Source organism: Molothrus ater, chromosome 13 (assembly GCF_012460135.2).
Source record: "Molothrus ater isolate BHLD 08-10-18 breed brown headed cowbird chromosome 13, BPBGC_Mater_1.1, whole genome shotgun sequence".
Taxonomy (NCBI): Eukaryota; Metazoa; Chordata; class Aves; order Passeriformes; family Icteridae; genus Molothrus; species Molothrus ater.
In genome coordinates, this window is record NC_050490.2 from 3,345,927 (window position 1) to 3,361,492 (window position 15,566).

General features: G+C 47.4%; 2 protein-coding genes across 2 annotated transcripts in view; one reads left to right on the forward strand and one right to left on the reverse strand.

Moving 5' to 3' along the window:
- LOC118690620 (actin, cytoplasmic type 5) overlaps window positions 1-809 on the reverse strand; it is a 4,634-nt gene extending 3,825 nt beyond the window's left edge. The window contains exon 1 of the mRNA XM_036389454.1: window positions 712-809. The gene's annotated coding sequence lies outside the window, so the exon portion shown is untranslated. The remainder of the gene's footprint in view (window positions 1-711) is intronic.
- Window positions 810-977: 168 nt separating this feature from the next.
- Window positions 978-15,566, forward strand: part of ARID3B (AT-rich interaction domain 3B) — a 30,289-nt gene continuing 15,700 nt past the window's right edge. Inside the window, exons 1-4 of the mRNA XM_036389944.2 lie at window positions 978-1,049; window positions 4,350-4,935; window positions 11,280-11,351; window positions 12,769-12,841. Of these exons, the coding sequence (XP_036245837.1) occupies window positions 4,396-4,935; window positions 11,280-11,351; window positions 12,769-12,841 (685 nt within the window). The 5' untranslated portion in view covers window positions 978-1,049; window positions 4,350-4,395. The remainder of the gene's footprint in view (window positions 1,050-4,349; window positions 4,936-11,279; window positions 11,352-12,768; window positions 12,842-15,566) is intronic.

Sequence of the window (15,566 nt, forward strand, 5' to 3'; positions counted from 1 at the left end):
CAGCAGGGGATCCCAACCTTCCCTGAGGGACCAGACAGACACAGGGGAACCCTAAATTCCACACTCAGAGCCTGAACAAACATTGGGGAACCCCCAACTCTGCCTAAGTGCCCAAACAGGCATGAGGGGGAGCCCTACCTCTGTCCTAAGAGGCCAAACAGACATTGGGGGACATCCAACCCTGCCCTGAGAGGCCAAATATACATCGGGGGACCCCTAACCCTCCCTAGAGCTCCAAAGAGACATTGGGAGACCCCTAACCCTACCCTATGAGGCCAAATATACATCGGGGGACCCCTAACCCTGCCTTAAGAGGCCAAATAGATATTGAGGGACCCCTAACCCTGCCGTAAGGGCCCAACTAGACATGGAGGGGCCCTAAGCCCCGTCTGAGGGCTTAAGTTGACGTGAAGGGACCCTAACCCCTTCCCCGAGAGATACACCCCTAAAATCCCCCCCAAAAGCCCAAACACACACGGAGAAGCCTCTAAATCCCCCTGAGAGACGCTTAAACCCACGCTAAAGGCTCAAAGGGACACAGAGAACCCCTCCAAACCCACCCTCAGAGCTCAAACAGACATAATGAGACCTTAACCCTCCCTCCGAGGGACGCCCAAGCCACTCCTCAAAGCTCAAACAGATACGGTGCGACCCCTAAACGCCATTCACGATGCGCCGCTCGACTCCGAGCGTTCGCAGGAGCCCGCTCACCCTCACGCACTCCCTCAGCCCCCGGCGGCGCCTCCTCCGCGACTGCCGGGCCCGCGCGCCGCGCGCGCTTTTTATACCACCCGGAACCGGAAGGCGGCCGGCATCGCGCTCTCTGATTGGCTGCAGGTTTCCCTCCCTCCCCCTCCCCGCGGGCCGTTCCCGGAAGCGGTGTGGGCGCTTCCGGTACTTCCGGCCGGGCGAGGAAGGGGCGGGAGGGGAGAAGGAGGAAGGGAAAGGAAAGGGAAGGGAAAGGAAAGGAAAGGAAGGAGGGGAGGACGGAAGGAAGGAAGGAGGAGCTGAGGCGGCCGCGCACGGACCGGCGGGACCCGCCACGGGAGGTAACGGGGGAAACCGCGGTGCTGAGAGGCGGGTGGGGGGGGAACCCTCGGTATTTCCGCCTGAGGGGAGGGTCGGGTCGGAACCCTCGGTGGATCCCGCGGTAAAACGGGGGTTCGTTAATTAGTTAATTAATTAATTAATTAATTAATTACCAGCCCTCGGTGCGGGTAACTCTTGCAGGCGGTGCCCGAGCGCTGCTTGCCGAGAGAGCCGGTTAAAAACGGGAGTTAAAGGGGCTGGGAGGGCTCGCACGGGGCATTAAAACCCGGCCATGGGTGGGGAAACTCGGCCCGGCCCCTCCGGAGTGCGGGAACAGGCTCTGAAAACCGGGGGAGAACGTGAAGGTGAGGGGGACCCAAAAAATGAGCCTGAAAGTGAGGGGGGGACACCAAAAGTGACTCTGAACGCGAGGGAGGGACACAAAAAGTGACTCTGATTGTGACGGAGGGACACAAAAAGTGAAGCGGGGACACAAAAAGTGATGGGGAGAGAGCCCGAAAATGAGGCAGGGCCACAAAAAGTGAGGGAGGGACACCAAAGGTGACCCTGAAAGTGAGGCAGGGATACAGAAAATGACAGGGGGAGACCCTATCAGTGAGGGAAGGGAACAAAAAGTGAGGGAGAGACACCCTAAAAGTGAGAGAGGGATGCTAAAAGTGACCCCAAATGGGAGGGAGAGGCACAAAAAGAGACCCTGAAAGTGAGGCAGGGACACAAAAAACTGGGGAAAGACACCAAAAATGACCCTGAAAGTGAGGCAGGCACAGAAAAAGTGAGGGACAGAAGCCAAAAATGACAGGGGGAGACCCTGAAAGTGAGGGAGGGACGGCAAAAGTGAGAGAGAGACACCAAAAGTGTCCCTAAAAGTGAAGGAGGGACACAAAAAGTGACACTGAAAGTGAGGGAGGGACATCAAAAGTTATCCTGAATGTGATGGAGGGAGAGACACAAAAAGTGAGGGAGGGAGATCAAAAGTGACCCTAAAAGTGAAGGAGGGATACAAAAAAATGGGGGAGAGGCAACAAAAGTGACAGAAGGGAGACCCTGAAAGTGAGGGAGGGACACAAAAAGTGAGGGAGAGATGCCAGAAATGACAGGGGGAGACTCTGAAAGCAAAGGAGGGACACAAAAAGCAGGGGAGGGACACAAAAAGTGACAAGGGGAAACCCTGAAAATAAGGGAGAGACACAAAAAGTGAAGCAGGGACACAAAAAGTGACGGGGTGAGAGTCAGAACGTGAGGCAGAGATGCCAAAAATGACCTTAAAAGTGGGGCAGGGATGCAAAAAGTGATGGAGGGAGACAAAAAGTGACCCTAAAAGTGAAGGAGTGATACAAAAAACGGGAGAGAGACAACAAAAGTGACAGAGGGAGACCCTGGTAGTGAGGGAGGGATGCCAAAAGTGACCCTGAAAATTAGGCAGGGATGTGAGGGAGGGAGAGAAGCCAAAAATGACAGGGGGAGACCCTGAAAGTGAGGGAAAGACACCAAAAGTGACCCTAAAAGTGAAGGCGGGACACAAAAAGTGAGGGAAGGCCACCAAAAATTACCCGGAAAGTAAGGAAGGGACACAAAAAGTGACCCTGAATGGGAGGCAGGGAGACAAAAAATGGGGGAGAGCCACAAAAAGTGAGGGAGGGACACCCAAAGTCATGGGGGGGACCCTGAAAGTGAGGGAGGGGCACAAAAATCTGGGGAAAAACACCAAAAGTGACCCTGAAAGCGAGGCAGGGCCATGAAAGGTCCAATTCTTTTTTCCCCCTAAAAATCCTTTTTTTTTCCCCCAAAGTGCCAGGAGGGAGGTGCCAGGAGCTCAGGCGGTGTTTGGGATTGGTTTTTCCTTTGTTCCCCTGAGCTGGGTGTGTTGTGAAACCCTCCAACCCCAAATTTGGTCACTTTTCCCCCAAGAAGGACAATCTGGGGGACACAAAGTGCAGATTTTGTGCCTTTTTGCAGGGTTTGTCCCCAGCTCTGCTCCCAGCCCGGGGCTGCCCTGCTGGGCTCTCTCCAGTGCTGCCTCAGCAGGTCCCACATAGCAGCTGTATTTATTTATTCATTTATTTATTTATTTAAAATCTTATTTATCTAATAAATTTATTTATTTATTTTTATTGTTTTTAAAAAGATGTATTTATTTATATTAAATTTTATTTTCATTTTTATATTTCCTTATTTTTATATTAAATTAATTTTTATTTAATTTATTTTAAAATTTGTTTTTATTTAAATTTTTTATTTAATTTTTTTATTTGAAAATTTATTTTTTATTTTAAATTCTTTTTTTTATTTTAAATTCTTTTTTTATTTTTTTATTTTACATTTATTTTTATTTTCCTTTTTAAATTTATTTCTTTTAAATTTCTTTTAATTTATTTTTATTTATCTATTATTTCTTTTTTTATTTATTCATATTTTTATTTAAATTAGTTAGTTCTGTAGTTAGTTCTTTAGTTAGTTATTTAGTTTTTTCTAAGAAGTGCAGGGGTTTAGCCACAGAAGAATTTAGGGATAGCCTGGCAGGGGTGTATATACATATATATACACACACATACATATCCATATATATAGAGACATAAATATGTGGATATATATATATATATAAAATTTATTTAAAAATTTATTTTTATTTATATTATTTATTTCTATTTTTTCCTATGAAGTGGCAGGGATTTAACCATGGAATGAGAGCACAAAAGAATTTAGGGGTAGCCTGGCACGGGTGTGCATATATATACATATATACATATCTATATATATATTTGGTTACAAATATATGTATATGTGTACCTATATATAACTTATTTTTAAATTTATTTTTTATTATTTATTTCTATTTTTTCCTACGAAGCGGCAGGGATTTAGCCGCAGAGTGAGAGCACAGAAGAATTTCTATCCACAGGGATAGCCTGGCATGCACATATATATATATGTGTGTGTGTGTATGTGTCTATATATATATAGATATAGATTTTTATTTTTTTTTAATACAAATGTGGCCAAGCTCCTCCTGGCTGTGTCCTCTTAGGCAGCCCCAGCGCTGCCCTCGCAGCAGCTCCTTTGGTGGAGCGTGTCCCGCACCAGCCCCTGGGGCGCCTTGGGGCAGAGCAGAGCCGCACACCCCACCCCACCCCACGCCACCCGCTGCCGCCCGGGGCTGTTAAAGCCTCGCTGATTGTTTCACGGTCTCCTGCACAGGAAAGAGCCCCGGCTCTGCTCCGTCCATCCCCTCCCTTCCTGGGGAAGAGATGAAAGCAGCAGCTCCGGCCGCTCTGCCTCAGCAGCGTTTGTGTCCCCGGCAGATCCTGCGCGGCTCCCGCCGGGGCCGCCAGCCATGCGCACGGCGGGATGAAGCTGCAGGCGGTGCTGGAGCAGCTGCAGAAGCAGCAACAGCAGCAGCAACAGCAGCAGCAGCAGCCGGCGGTGTCCATGGATTGCCGGGAGCGCCGCCGGGAGCCGCAGGTGCCGTTCCCGACACCGCCGCCCTTCCCCGGGCAGCCCCGCGCCCGGGGGGTGCCCCCCGCTGTCCCCTCCGCTGTCCCCACCGCGGGCAGAGCCCCCGCTGCAGCCGGCCGGCCCTTGGAGCAGAGCAGCGGCAACTCTGAGGAGGAGGAGGACGATGAAGAGGAGGAGGATGAGGAGGAGGATGATGAAGACGACGGCGCTGAGCTGGAGGATGGCCCCGGGGTGCCCGGCCAGGAGAGCTGCTCTGCCCTGCCGTGTTTCCGCGCTCCCAAAGGTGCCCACGCCAAGGGCAGAGCGGGCTGCGGTGCCAGCCCCGTGGCGGGCACCCAGCAGGGCAGGGAGGAGCCGGGCACAGACCCCGCCCAGCGCTGCGCAGCGCCCGCGGGCCGCCCCGGCTGGCGCCTGGACGAGCCGCTCAAACAGGTCAGTGCTGCCAGAATCGCCCCTGTTTCCAACCGTTTTGGACCAAAATAATCCCACTTCTTTGCCCCAAAGTGCCAGGAGGGAGGTGCCAGGAGCTCGGGGTGTGTTTGGGGTTTTGCTTTGTTCCCCCAAGCTGGGTGTGTTTTGAAACCCCCCAAATGAGAGTAGGATGACCCAAGTTTGGTCACGTTTTCCCCCAAGAAGGACAATCTGAGGGGACACAAAGTGCAAATTTTGTGTTTATTTCCACGATTTATCCCCATTGCTGCTCTCACCTCCATCCCCTGCTGAAAGTTGGATTTAGGGCCAGCCCAGCAAATCCTTCCTGCCCTAAATCAAAACTTAAAGGAAATAAATGAATTTCACTCAGAATTCTGGTATTTTAGACCAGAATCTCCCCTGTTTCCAATCGTTTTGGACCAAAATAATCCCACTTCTTTGCCCCAAAGTGCCAGGAGGGAGGTGCCAGGAGCTCGGGGTCTGTTTCGGGTTGGTTTTTGCTTTGTTCCTCCGAGCTGGGTGTGTTTTGAAACCCCCAAACCCCAAATGAGAGTAGGATGACCCAAATTTGGTCACTTTCCCCCCAAGAAGGTCAGTCTGAGGGGACACAAAGTGCAAATTTTGTGTTTATTTTCAGGATTTATCCCTGTTGCTGCTCTCACCTCCAGCCCCTGCTGAAAGTTGGATTTAGGGCCAGCCCAGCAAATCCTTCCTGCCCTAAATCAAAAATTAAAGGAAATAATATGAATTTCACTCAGAATTCTGGTATTTTAGACCAGAAACTCTCCTGTTTCCGACCATTTTGTGCCAAAATAATCCCACTTCTTTGCCCCAAAGTGCCAGGAGGGATGTGCCAGGAGCTTGGGACGTGTTTGGGGCTTTATGGGTTTCCCTGCTCTGTGAGAGCCTTTGTGGGGTGGGATCTGGGGGAAAACCTGGTGGTTTGGTCATTTTAGGTGCAGGCAGCTCCCTGCTGATGCCTCACTGGAGTTACTTCTTGTCAGACCTCAGGGATCTTGGAATTGTGGATTTTTGGGTGCAGGGGGATGTGACCTGATCCTGGGAGCCAGAGCACTTTATATTTCAGGGGAGGGAAGGGGAAAGGGAAAAGAAAATGGGAAAGGGAAAAGGGAAAGGAAAGAGGAGAGGAAAGAGGGAAAGGAAAGGGAAATTCAGAGGATTCCCCAAGGAAAGGAAAGGAAAAAGGAAATTCAGAGGATTCCCCAAGGAAAGGGAAAGGGAAATGGAAGTTCAGAGGATTCCCCAAGGAAAGAAAGGGAAATGGAAATTCAGAGGATTCCCCAAGGAAAGGAAATGAAAGGGAAATGGAAATTGAGAGGATTCCCCAAGGAAAGGAAAGGGAAATGGAAATGGAAATTCAGAGGATTCCCCAAGGAAAGGAAAGGGAAATGGAAATTCAGAGGATTCCCCAAGGAAAGGAAAGGGAAATGGAAATTCAGAGGATTCCCCAAGGAAAGAAAAGGGAAATGGAAATTCAGAGGATTCCCCAAGGAAAGGAAGGGGAAATGGAAATTCAGAGGATTCCCCAAGGAAAGGAAAGGGAAATGGAAATTCAGAGGATTCCCCAAGGAAAGGGAAATGGAAATTCAGAGGATTCCCCAAGGAAAGGAAAGGGAAATGGAAATTCAGAGGATTCCCCAAGGAAAGGAAAGGGAAATGGAAATTCAGAGGATTCCCCAAGGAAAGGGAAATGGAAATTCAGAGGATTCCCCAAGGAAAGGGAAATGGAAATTCAGAGGATTCCCCAAGGAAAGGAAAGGGAAATGGAAATTCAGAGGATTCCCCAAGGAAAGGAAAGGGAAATGGAAATTCAGAGGATTCCCCAAGGAAAGGAAAGGAAAGGGAAATGGAAATTCAGAGGATGCCCAGCTCCTCCCCTGCAGAGGTGAGTTAGGATCCTGAGGCTGGGGAAGGAGGCAGGCAAATCACTGTAGGATTAATTCAGTGCCACATTGGTTTGTGGGATTGGTGGCAGCTCCCAGGAGCTCAGGCTGCACTCAGGAGCTGCCAGCAGCTGGAATCTTTTATTCCCTTGCACTTGTGTTTTTCTCACTCTGGGGTGAATCAGTGGCTCTGGGCTGGCACTGAGGATCCCTCTTCTCACCCCAAATCAGTCCTGGTTCCTCTGAGTCTTTGGGAGCAGGAGGAATTCAGAGAGCCCAGCTTTTCCTCAAGGATGAGGCAGCAGGTTCCTGTTTGCACATGGAAACACATGCAATGAACTTCATTTAAAAAAAAAAAAAAAGCAATTAATGGTAAAAGCTCAGCCCTTCCCTTCCCCATCCTCCCTGCCATTCCTGAAATCACTCAGATGTTTTCAGGGGCTGCCTTTGAAGCTGGGGGCTGCTGAATTGAGCTCTGTTATTAGCAAGGTTCCCATTGCAGGAGCTGCTGTGGGCAGTAATTACCCCTTGGCTCTCCCTGCCTGAGAACTTGCAGCTCAGGGCAGCAGCCCTGATCTTATCAGTGTTTGTTCTACCACAGTTTTCTTTCTCAGAGCATCTGTTTCACTTCCTAAGGCTTAACTCTGCCCACAAAAGGAATTTCTGTGGATTCCCTGATAATCCTGAAATTGCTGCCCCAGTTCCTTTTCATTGACTCAACCCACAGGGCAGGGGAGGGCTCATCCCCAGGTGGGTATTTCAGCAGATTCCTGGCCTAAAAAACCTAAAAACCTCTGTAAAACCCCTGTAAAACCCCGTGCAAAGTGAGGAGGTGCAGCTGAGCCTGGAGTTTTTATTCCTCTGCTCTGGAAGGTTTTTGTCCTGCAGAGGATGGGAAGTGTTGGTCACCTTGGCAGCTCAGGGGTTAATGCTGGGCTGGGCACCAGGCAGGGCTCTGGTGGCACAGGGAGGGCTCTGGTGGCACAGGAAGGGCTCTGGTGGCACAGGGAAGGCTCCCTGAGGTGTCAGTGGCACAGAGGGGCTGTGGTGGCACAGGGATGGCTCTGGTGGCACAGGGAGGGCTCCCTGAGGTGTCAGTGGCACAGGAAGGGTCTCTGGTGGCACAGGCAGGGCTCTGGTGGCCCAAGGAAAGCTGTGGTGGCCCTCAAGGTGTCAGTGGCACAGGGAAGGCTGTGGTGGCCCATGAGGTGTTGGTGGCACAGGAAGGGCTCTGGTGGCCCAGGGAAGGCTCCCTGAGGTGTCAGAGGCACAGGGATGGCTTTGGTGGCACAGGGAGGGCTCTGGTGGCCCTCAAGGTGTCGGGAGCACAGGAAGGGCTTTGGTGGCACAGGGAGGGCTCTGGTGGCCATCAAGGTGTCAGGGGCACAGGAAGGGCTCTGGTGGCCCTGGCGGTGGGAATTGTCCCCAAACCCTCCCCAGAGCAGCAGGAGGAGGTGCAGCAGCTGCCCCAGCCCAGGTCACACCAGGTGACAGCAGGTGACAGCTTTGGTGGCCATATGGCCAAAGCCTGGTGCCCTCAGCTGCCCTAAGCTCCTTTTCCATGGAGGTGCCCCGCAGATCCCAGGGTGGAGCTGTGGAAAATGGGATGGATTTATTCTGCTTATCCTCTGCCATTGTGATCAAATCAGCTTTTTTTCTTTTTAATTTCATAGAAAACAACCCAAATATGTTCTATTTAACTTTTCCAGAGTCTTTAAAAGTTTTATTGCTGAGAATTATCCCAAGTTCAAACCCATTGGTGGGAGGGAATTGCCTCCTTTAATCCCTCTTCTTTCTCATCCCTGCCCTCAAATGGAGTGGAATAAGCTCTCAGCATGACCAGAATTCCCTCTGGAAGCAGAATTTGCTGGATTTATATCCAGGGAAGGGTCAGAAAGCTGAACCTGCACAAATCCCTGAGTGTGCAAGGTCCAGGCTGGGAAATCCCTGCTGCCTCCTTTTCCTGCCCCTCTGTCTGATTCTGGCTGCTCCATGGATTTGATCCTAGTGAACAGTTTTAGGAGCAGCTGGATGCTTCCATAATTAGCCAAAAATCTGTGGGTTTAATCTGCTGGAGAGAGAGAGAGAGGCTCAGGGAGAAAGGACATTGGGATGGATCCTCCTGTGAGCAAACCCAGCCTGGAGAGGGCTGGCAATTGATCCTGTGCCACAAACAGCTGACACAACAGAAGTGCCAATAATCCCCCATTAAAAATCTCTCAGTTGATGGGGCTCACTGGCTAATTGACTTTCCAGCAGCAATTAGTGGCTCAAACCCAATCAGCAGGCATTAGGGAGCTCGGGGTGGGGCACGGGGCTGTGCACGAGCTCTTCATCTTCCTCGTTCAACGGGAGCCTCACAGCCAGATGGTGCTGGGATTTTGGGGTGCTGCAGCACCTCCAGAATTCCCAGGGAGTGCTTTTGGGGTGCTGGGACCCTTTCTCTCCATGTGTTTGTCCAAGTGGATTTGGCTCTTCCCTTTTCCAGCACATGCTAGATCAGGACTTTTTGGGGTTGTTCTTAGGATGCCTGGTTCTATTTCAGGGTTATTTTGGATTTCCATCCAGCTGGAGCTGCTGCTTTATTTCAGGTGCTGGAGCACCTCAGAGGCTGCTTTTGAGGGTTTTGCACCTTTTCTCCCCATGTGTTTGTCCAGGTGGATTTGACTCTTCCCTTTTCTAGCACGCACTGGACCAGGACTTTATGGAGTTGTTGTTCTCAGGGTGCCTGGATTTATTTCAGGGCTATCCTGGATTTCCATCCAGCTGGAGCTGCTGGTTTCCATCCTTTGGAGACCACTCCAGCATGGTGATTCCCAAGTGGAATAGGCCCTAACCTGATGAATCCTTTTAAGGAGCCTTAATCCAGCAAAGCTGAGCTCTCCATTTCTCTGGTGGAAAATCCACATCCTCCTGGAGTCAGGGCACCAGAGGGATTATTCCCCTCCTTCTGCTCCTGCTTTTCCAGGGAAGCACAGGGAGGATGGTCTGGAGGTCAGGAAGGAAGGGTGACACCTTTCACCAGGGGCTCTGTGGAAAAAAGAGGGACATGAGGGCAAAAATCAGCTCTGCAGGTGCTGGATGTCACCCAGCAGAGGCACAGAGGAGCTGACATCCTGCTCCTCAGGAGGGGAGGAGAAATTCCACTTCCAGGATTTGAAATCCCTCATGGGGAAATTTTAACCAAAAAAAAAAAAAAAACCCTAAAAAGTTTTGTGTTAAAATTTAAGAAACAAATAGAACTTTTAGTTTTTTCAGTCTTCAGTTTGTTGTTTATTTTTTCTCTTGTCAACAATTCAGCACACCCTCTATATACCAAACTTAGTGTGGAAAAAAAAGCACCAAAAAACCACAAAACACACAAGTTTTAAAACTATTTTGTTTAATTAACTCTTAAACTTTTCTACCAATAACTAATTATTTGTCTGTTTACCCAAGATCCACATTTCAGCTCTTTCTAACCAATCAAACACTGCAGAAAGTGGAGTAGATGAAGAATAAGATCAAACAACGCCCAAAATCTTCCATCTTGTGTCCTTCTACCTCCATATCAAAAACCTGAAACTTAAGTTTTTCACCCTGTAATAAACTGGGTGTATAATAAAATAATAAAATGAAATACTTATAATATATATAATATCTATATTATAATATATATTGTATAGTATATAATATATAAAAATATACAACATATTATATTATATATTTATATATTTTTATATATAATATATAATATATAATAGATATGATATATTATAGACATCATAATATATATAATCATTTTATGTATAATATATATTCTATTCTATTATATATTAGATATATAAACTATATAAAATTATATATATTAGATATAATTTATTATATATGTAATAATTATTAAATAGCGATATAATATATTAATTATATTTATTAAACGATAGATATTTATATGTTATAAATCTATTATTTGTATAAATATATTATTTATTTATATATTCATTTTATTAAACAATAAAATAATAAGATATCTCTTTCTTTCACACACTCATAGATTCCAATCCACCCCAAAGTTTTAGAAGCTTTTTTTCATTTTAGTTTAGCTTTTACTTTTAATTTTTCTATTTTAGCTTAGCTTTTAATTTTAATTTTTTAATTCCAGTTTAGCTTTTAGTTTTAAATCTTTTTTTAGAAGCGTTTTAATCTCCATAAATGAAGATAAAAAGCAGTGTTCTCCTAGGGATCAAACCTCAGACCAGACAGAGAAACATTCCCTATACCCCGAATTCCAACACCAGGAAACTGGAACAAAACCACAAACCCCCTCCCCACCTTTCTCACCACCTCAGGCTGAACCAGCAGCTGCTTTTCTCTGTGTTTGTGCCTAAAAACCCGAAAAACCCAAAAATCCCCAACCCCCTGGGGCCTCTCCCTCCATCCTGCGCTGTTTTTGCTCCCCAGAACGGCGGCGGGAGCTGGAGCGACGAAGGCGACGCCGGCCGGGGAAGGGAAATCTCCCGAGACTTTGCCAAGGTCTGTCTGGGGAATTGGGGAAATTGGGAAATTTGGGGAGCTTGGGGAATTTGGGGAATCCTCCCCTGACCCATGGCAGAGCCCTCCCTGCAGGGAATTTATGGGGAAATTGCTTCGTTCTGCAGTTTGGGGCTGGTTTGTTGCCTTGTATGGGGTTACCGTATTTAATTCTTATTGAAATAGGAATTAACAACCAAACTTGGGATATTTAAAAGCTTTAATCCAGTTTTTCTCCAGCTGGGAGAAGAATATTCTCCCTCTGGAATGCTGTGCTCATGGATTTGAATGTGCAGCAGCTGAAGGGGTTCAGTTTAAACTAAGGCAGCTCTGCTGTCTCAGAGCTTCCCAGGAATTCAGCCCCAAAAAGCTCCTCTCTTCTGGGATACACTGCCTAAAGAAATTCATTTTAATGATTTGGCTGTTTCAAGCCCAAATTATAAATAATAAATATTAATAAATAGTTCTATTTTATAAATATTTATATTTTATATAATATTTATATAAATATTATATAAAATTTCTATTCTATAAATTTGTCTATTTATAAAATATTTATATTTTATAACTTTATTATTTATAGAAGTGTCATATAAAATTTGTTTTATAAATATGTATTATATATCAGTATAAATAATAGAATATAAATAGTAACTTAAAAATTATTCCCACAGCAAATCAATTCTGGGCTGGTTTCTGGCATTTCTGAAGGCTTTTGGTTTATTCCAGCTCTGGGGATCCATTCCAGCTCTGGGGATTCATTCCATTCCTGGGGATCCATTCCAGCTCTGGGAATCCATTCCAGCTCTGGGCATCTTTTTATTTTTCCATCTCTGGGCATCCATTCAATTTCTGGGAAGCCATTCTCTTTCTGGAGATATTTTTCGTTTTCATTTTTCTTTTCCATCTCTGGGGATCCATCCCATTTCTGGGGATCTTTTCCAGCTCTGGGAATCCATTCCATTCCTGGGGATCTTTTCCATTTCTGGACATTTATCTCATTTCTGGGAATCCATTCCATCCCTGGGAATCCCATTCCATTTTTGTTGATCCATTCCAGCTCTGGGCATCTTTTTCATTTTCTTTTTGTTTTTCCATCTCTGGAGATCCATTCCATCTATGGGCATCTTTTCCATTTCTGGGCACCCATTCCATTTTGGGGGATCCATTCCATTTCTGGGAAACCATTTCCTTTCTGGGGATCTTTTTCATTTTCATATTTTTTTCCCATCCCTGGGGATCCATCCCATCCCTGGGGATCCATTGCATTCCAGGGATCCTTTCCATTCCTGGGGATCCTTTCCAGCCATGGCCCCTGAGCCCCCAGGACCCTCTCTGTGTCTGCTGTGCTGTCCTTCCCCCCTGGAAGCAGCCAGAGTTCTGGAATGTTCTGTGCCCTCACTGTGCTTTGTCCCCCCAGCTGTACGAGCTGGACAGCGACCCTGAGAGGAAGGAGTTCCTGGATGACCTCTTCATCTTCATGCAGAAGAGGGGTGAGTGACCTTTCATGGAATTCCAAGGGTGGAATGGGGCAGGAGAGGGAATTCTTCCCTCCTGAGGCTGGAAAAAAACAAATCCTGGAGTTTGGGGCATTTCCCTTGGCATTTGAGGACAGCAGCAAGGAAGATCTGGCCTATAAATTAAATTAAATTAATAAAATAAATTAATTTTAAAAATTAATTTAATTTAATTAATTCATTTAAAATAATTAATTTAATTATTAATTTTAATTATTTAATTAATTTGAATTAAGTTAAATTAAATTTGCCTTCAATTTCTTCACGTTCTGATGTAGTTGCTGATATTTTCCATGCCCTGAAGATCCCAGGAACCTTTTCCTGGGCATTCCCAGGGTGTCAGTGATCCCAATCCAGTTCTCAGAGCAGACTGGCGATAATTAAAATCTGTTTAATTGGGGTGTTGGGTGACAGAAGCACCTCTGAATGTTTGGGGTGCTCTCTTGTCCCCCTGAGGTGTCAGTGGCACAGAGTTCAGTGTTTCTGAAAGCCCAGTCCTACTCTGAAGGACTGCCTGCTTCCTGAAAAACCCCAAATCTGTCTCTCTCAAGAGCAAAAGTGTTTTTAACATCACAATCCCAGACTCAAGAGCTGCCTGGTTCCCAAAAAAACCCCAAATCCAGCTCTTCCCTTTTGAGCAAAGTGTTTCTAAAATCCCAGTCCTGGGCTGAAGAGATGCCTTGTTCCCAAAAATCCCAAATTCACCTCTTTTCCTCAGGGCAAAGTGTTTCTAACAACCCAATCCCAGTCTCAAGAGCTGCCTTGTTCCCAAAACCCCCAAATCCAGCTCTCCTGAGAGCAAAGTCTTTTTAAAATCCCAATCTGGTTTAAAAAAACCCAAATCCAGCTCTTCCTCTTTGAGCAAAGTGTATCTGACAACCCAGTCCCAGACTCAAGAGCTGCATGGTTCCCAAAAACCCCATATCCAGCTCCCCTCCCAAGGGCAGAGTGTTTCTAACATCCCAATCCAGTCTGAAGAGCTGCCTTGTTCCTAAAAAACCCAAATCCAGCTCTCCTGAGATCAAAGTGTTTCTAACATCCCAATCCAGTCTGAAGAGCTGCCTTGTTCCCAAAAACCCCAAATCCAGCTCTCCTGAGGGCAGAGTGTTTCTAATATCCCAATCCCAGACTCAAGAGCTGCCTTGTTCCTAAAAAACCCAAATCCAGCTCTCCTGATGGCAAAGTGTTTCTGACAACCTATCCCATTCTGAAGAGCTGCATGGTTCCCCAAAAACCCCAAATCCAGCTCTCCTGAGAGCACAGTTTTTCTAAAATCCCAATTCTGGGCTGAAGAACTGCTTTGTTCCCAAAAAACCCCAAATGCAGCTCCTCTCCTGAGAGCAGAGTGTGAAGAGCTGCTCAATTTGCCCCTGGTGTCTGTGGGGCCGGGAAGCAGCTCTGCCAATAAAAATCCCACTGTAAAAACCTAAACCCAGGGATTTGCTGCTGTCCAGGAGGAGCTGAGGGAGCAGAAACTGCAAAGATTAATGGGATTTCACAGGAGCTGCAGGGATGAAAAGCTTGGGATGGTTTTGGGATGCCCCTGGGAAGGGGCAGCCGTGGAACAGCTCTAACACAGATCAGATGTGTAGGGCTGTTCCCAAAAGCCATAAAAGGGCCCTGGAGCTGCAGAAACCATGGAAGGGGACCAGAGGGAGGCTGGCACTGGCCTTTGTGGGGTTTTGTTCCTGGGAGGGGACACCAGAGAGAAGCTGGCACTGGCTTTTGTGGAGTTTTCTTTCTAGGAGGCTGGAACTGGCCTTTGTGGGGTTTTGTTCCTGGGAAGCTGGAACTGCCTTTTGTGGGGTTTTGTTCCTAGAAGGGGACACCAGAGACAAGCTGGAACTGGCTTTTGTGGGGTTTTCTTTCTAGGAGGCTGGAACTGGCCTTTGTGGGGTTTTGTTCCTGGGAGGGGCAGGTGGGCACAGGGAGGGTGGGACAGCAGGGCTGGGGGTGATGCCTTGGGAAGGCTGAGCTACAACAGGGACTAGAGTGAGCTCAAGAATAAAGCAGGGATTTATAGAAAGGATCTCCTCAATGGATTCACTTTGGGCAGCACAAGAGCCCAGCCAGGGCTGCACCCAAGATAGACCCAAAATGGTCACAAAAATGGACAGCTGATCACGAGGTCTCTCATGACTTTTATAAGTTCTGCTCCATTTGCATATTGGAGTTAATTGTCAATTACAGCTTCAGGTTATGAAGTCCCATATCTCTTGTTTTCTCTCTTCAAAGATTGCAGCTCTCTGTGGGGTCCTGGTCCAGGGCAGGGGCAGGGAGTGCAGCTCCCCCTGGGATCAGGGCAGGATCAGGGATTGCAGTTCTCCCTGGGATCTCCATTCCAGGGATTGAAGTTCTCCCTGGGATCTCCATTCCAGGGGTTGCAACCCTCCCTGGGATCTCCATTCCAGGGGTTGCAACCCTCCCTGCGATCTCCATTCCAGGGATTGCAGCTCTCCATGGGGTCCCTGTTCCTTTTTCTGCCAGCTCTGGAGAACCAAACCCCATAAGTCTCAGGCTGAACCCCTGAACCAGCCAGGATTTCTCCTTGGAGAAGGATTTGAGCAAACCAGGAGCTGAGACAGTGCAGGGGTGGAGCTGATTTGCTGCTGTAAAATGAATTTTCCCTCAGTTCAGCTGGGAATTCCCACACCCTACGGAATTACTGTGCCTCCCTTCAAAGATGAAACATGAAATTCTG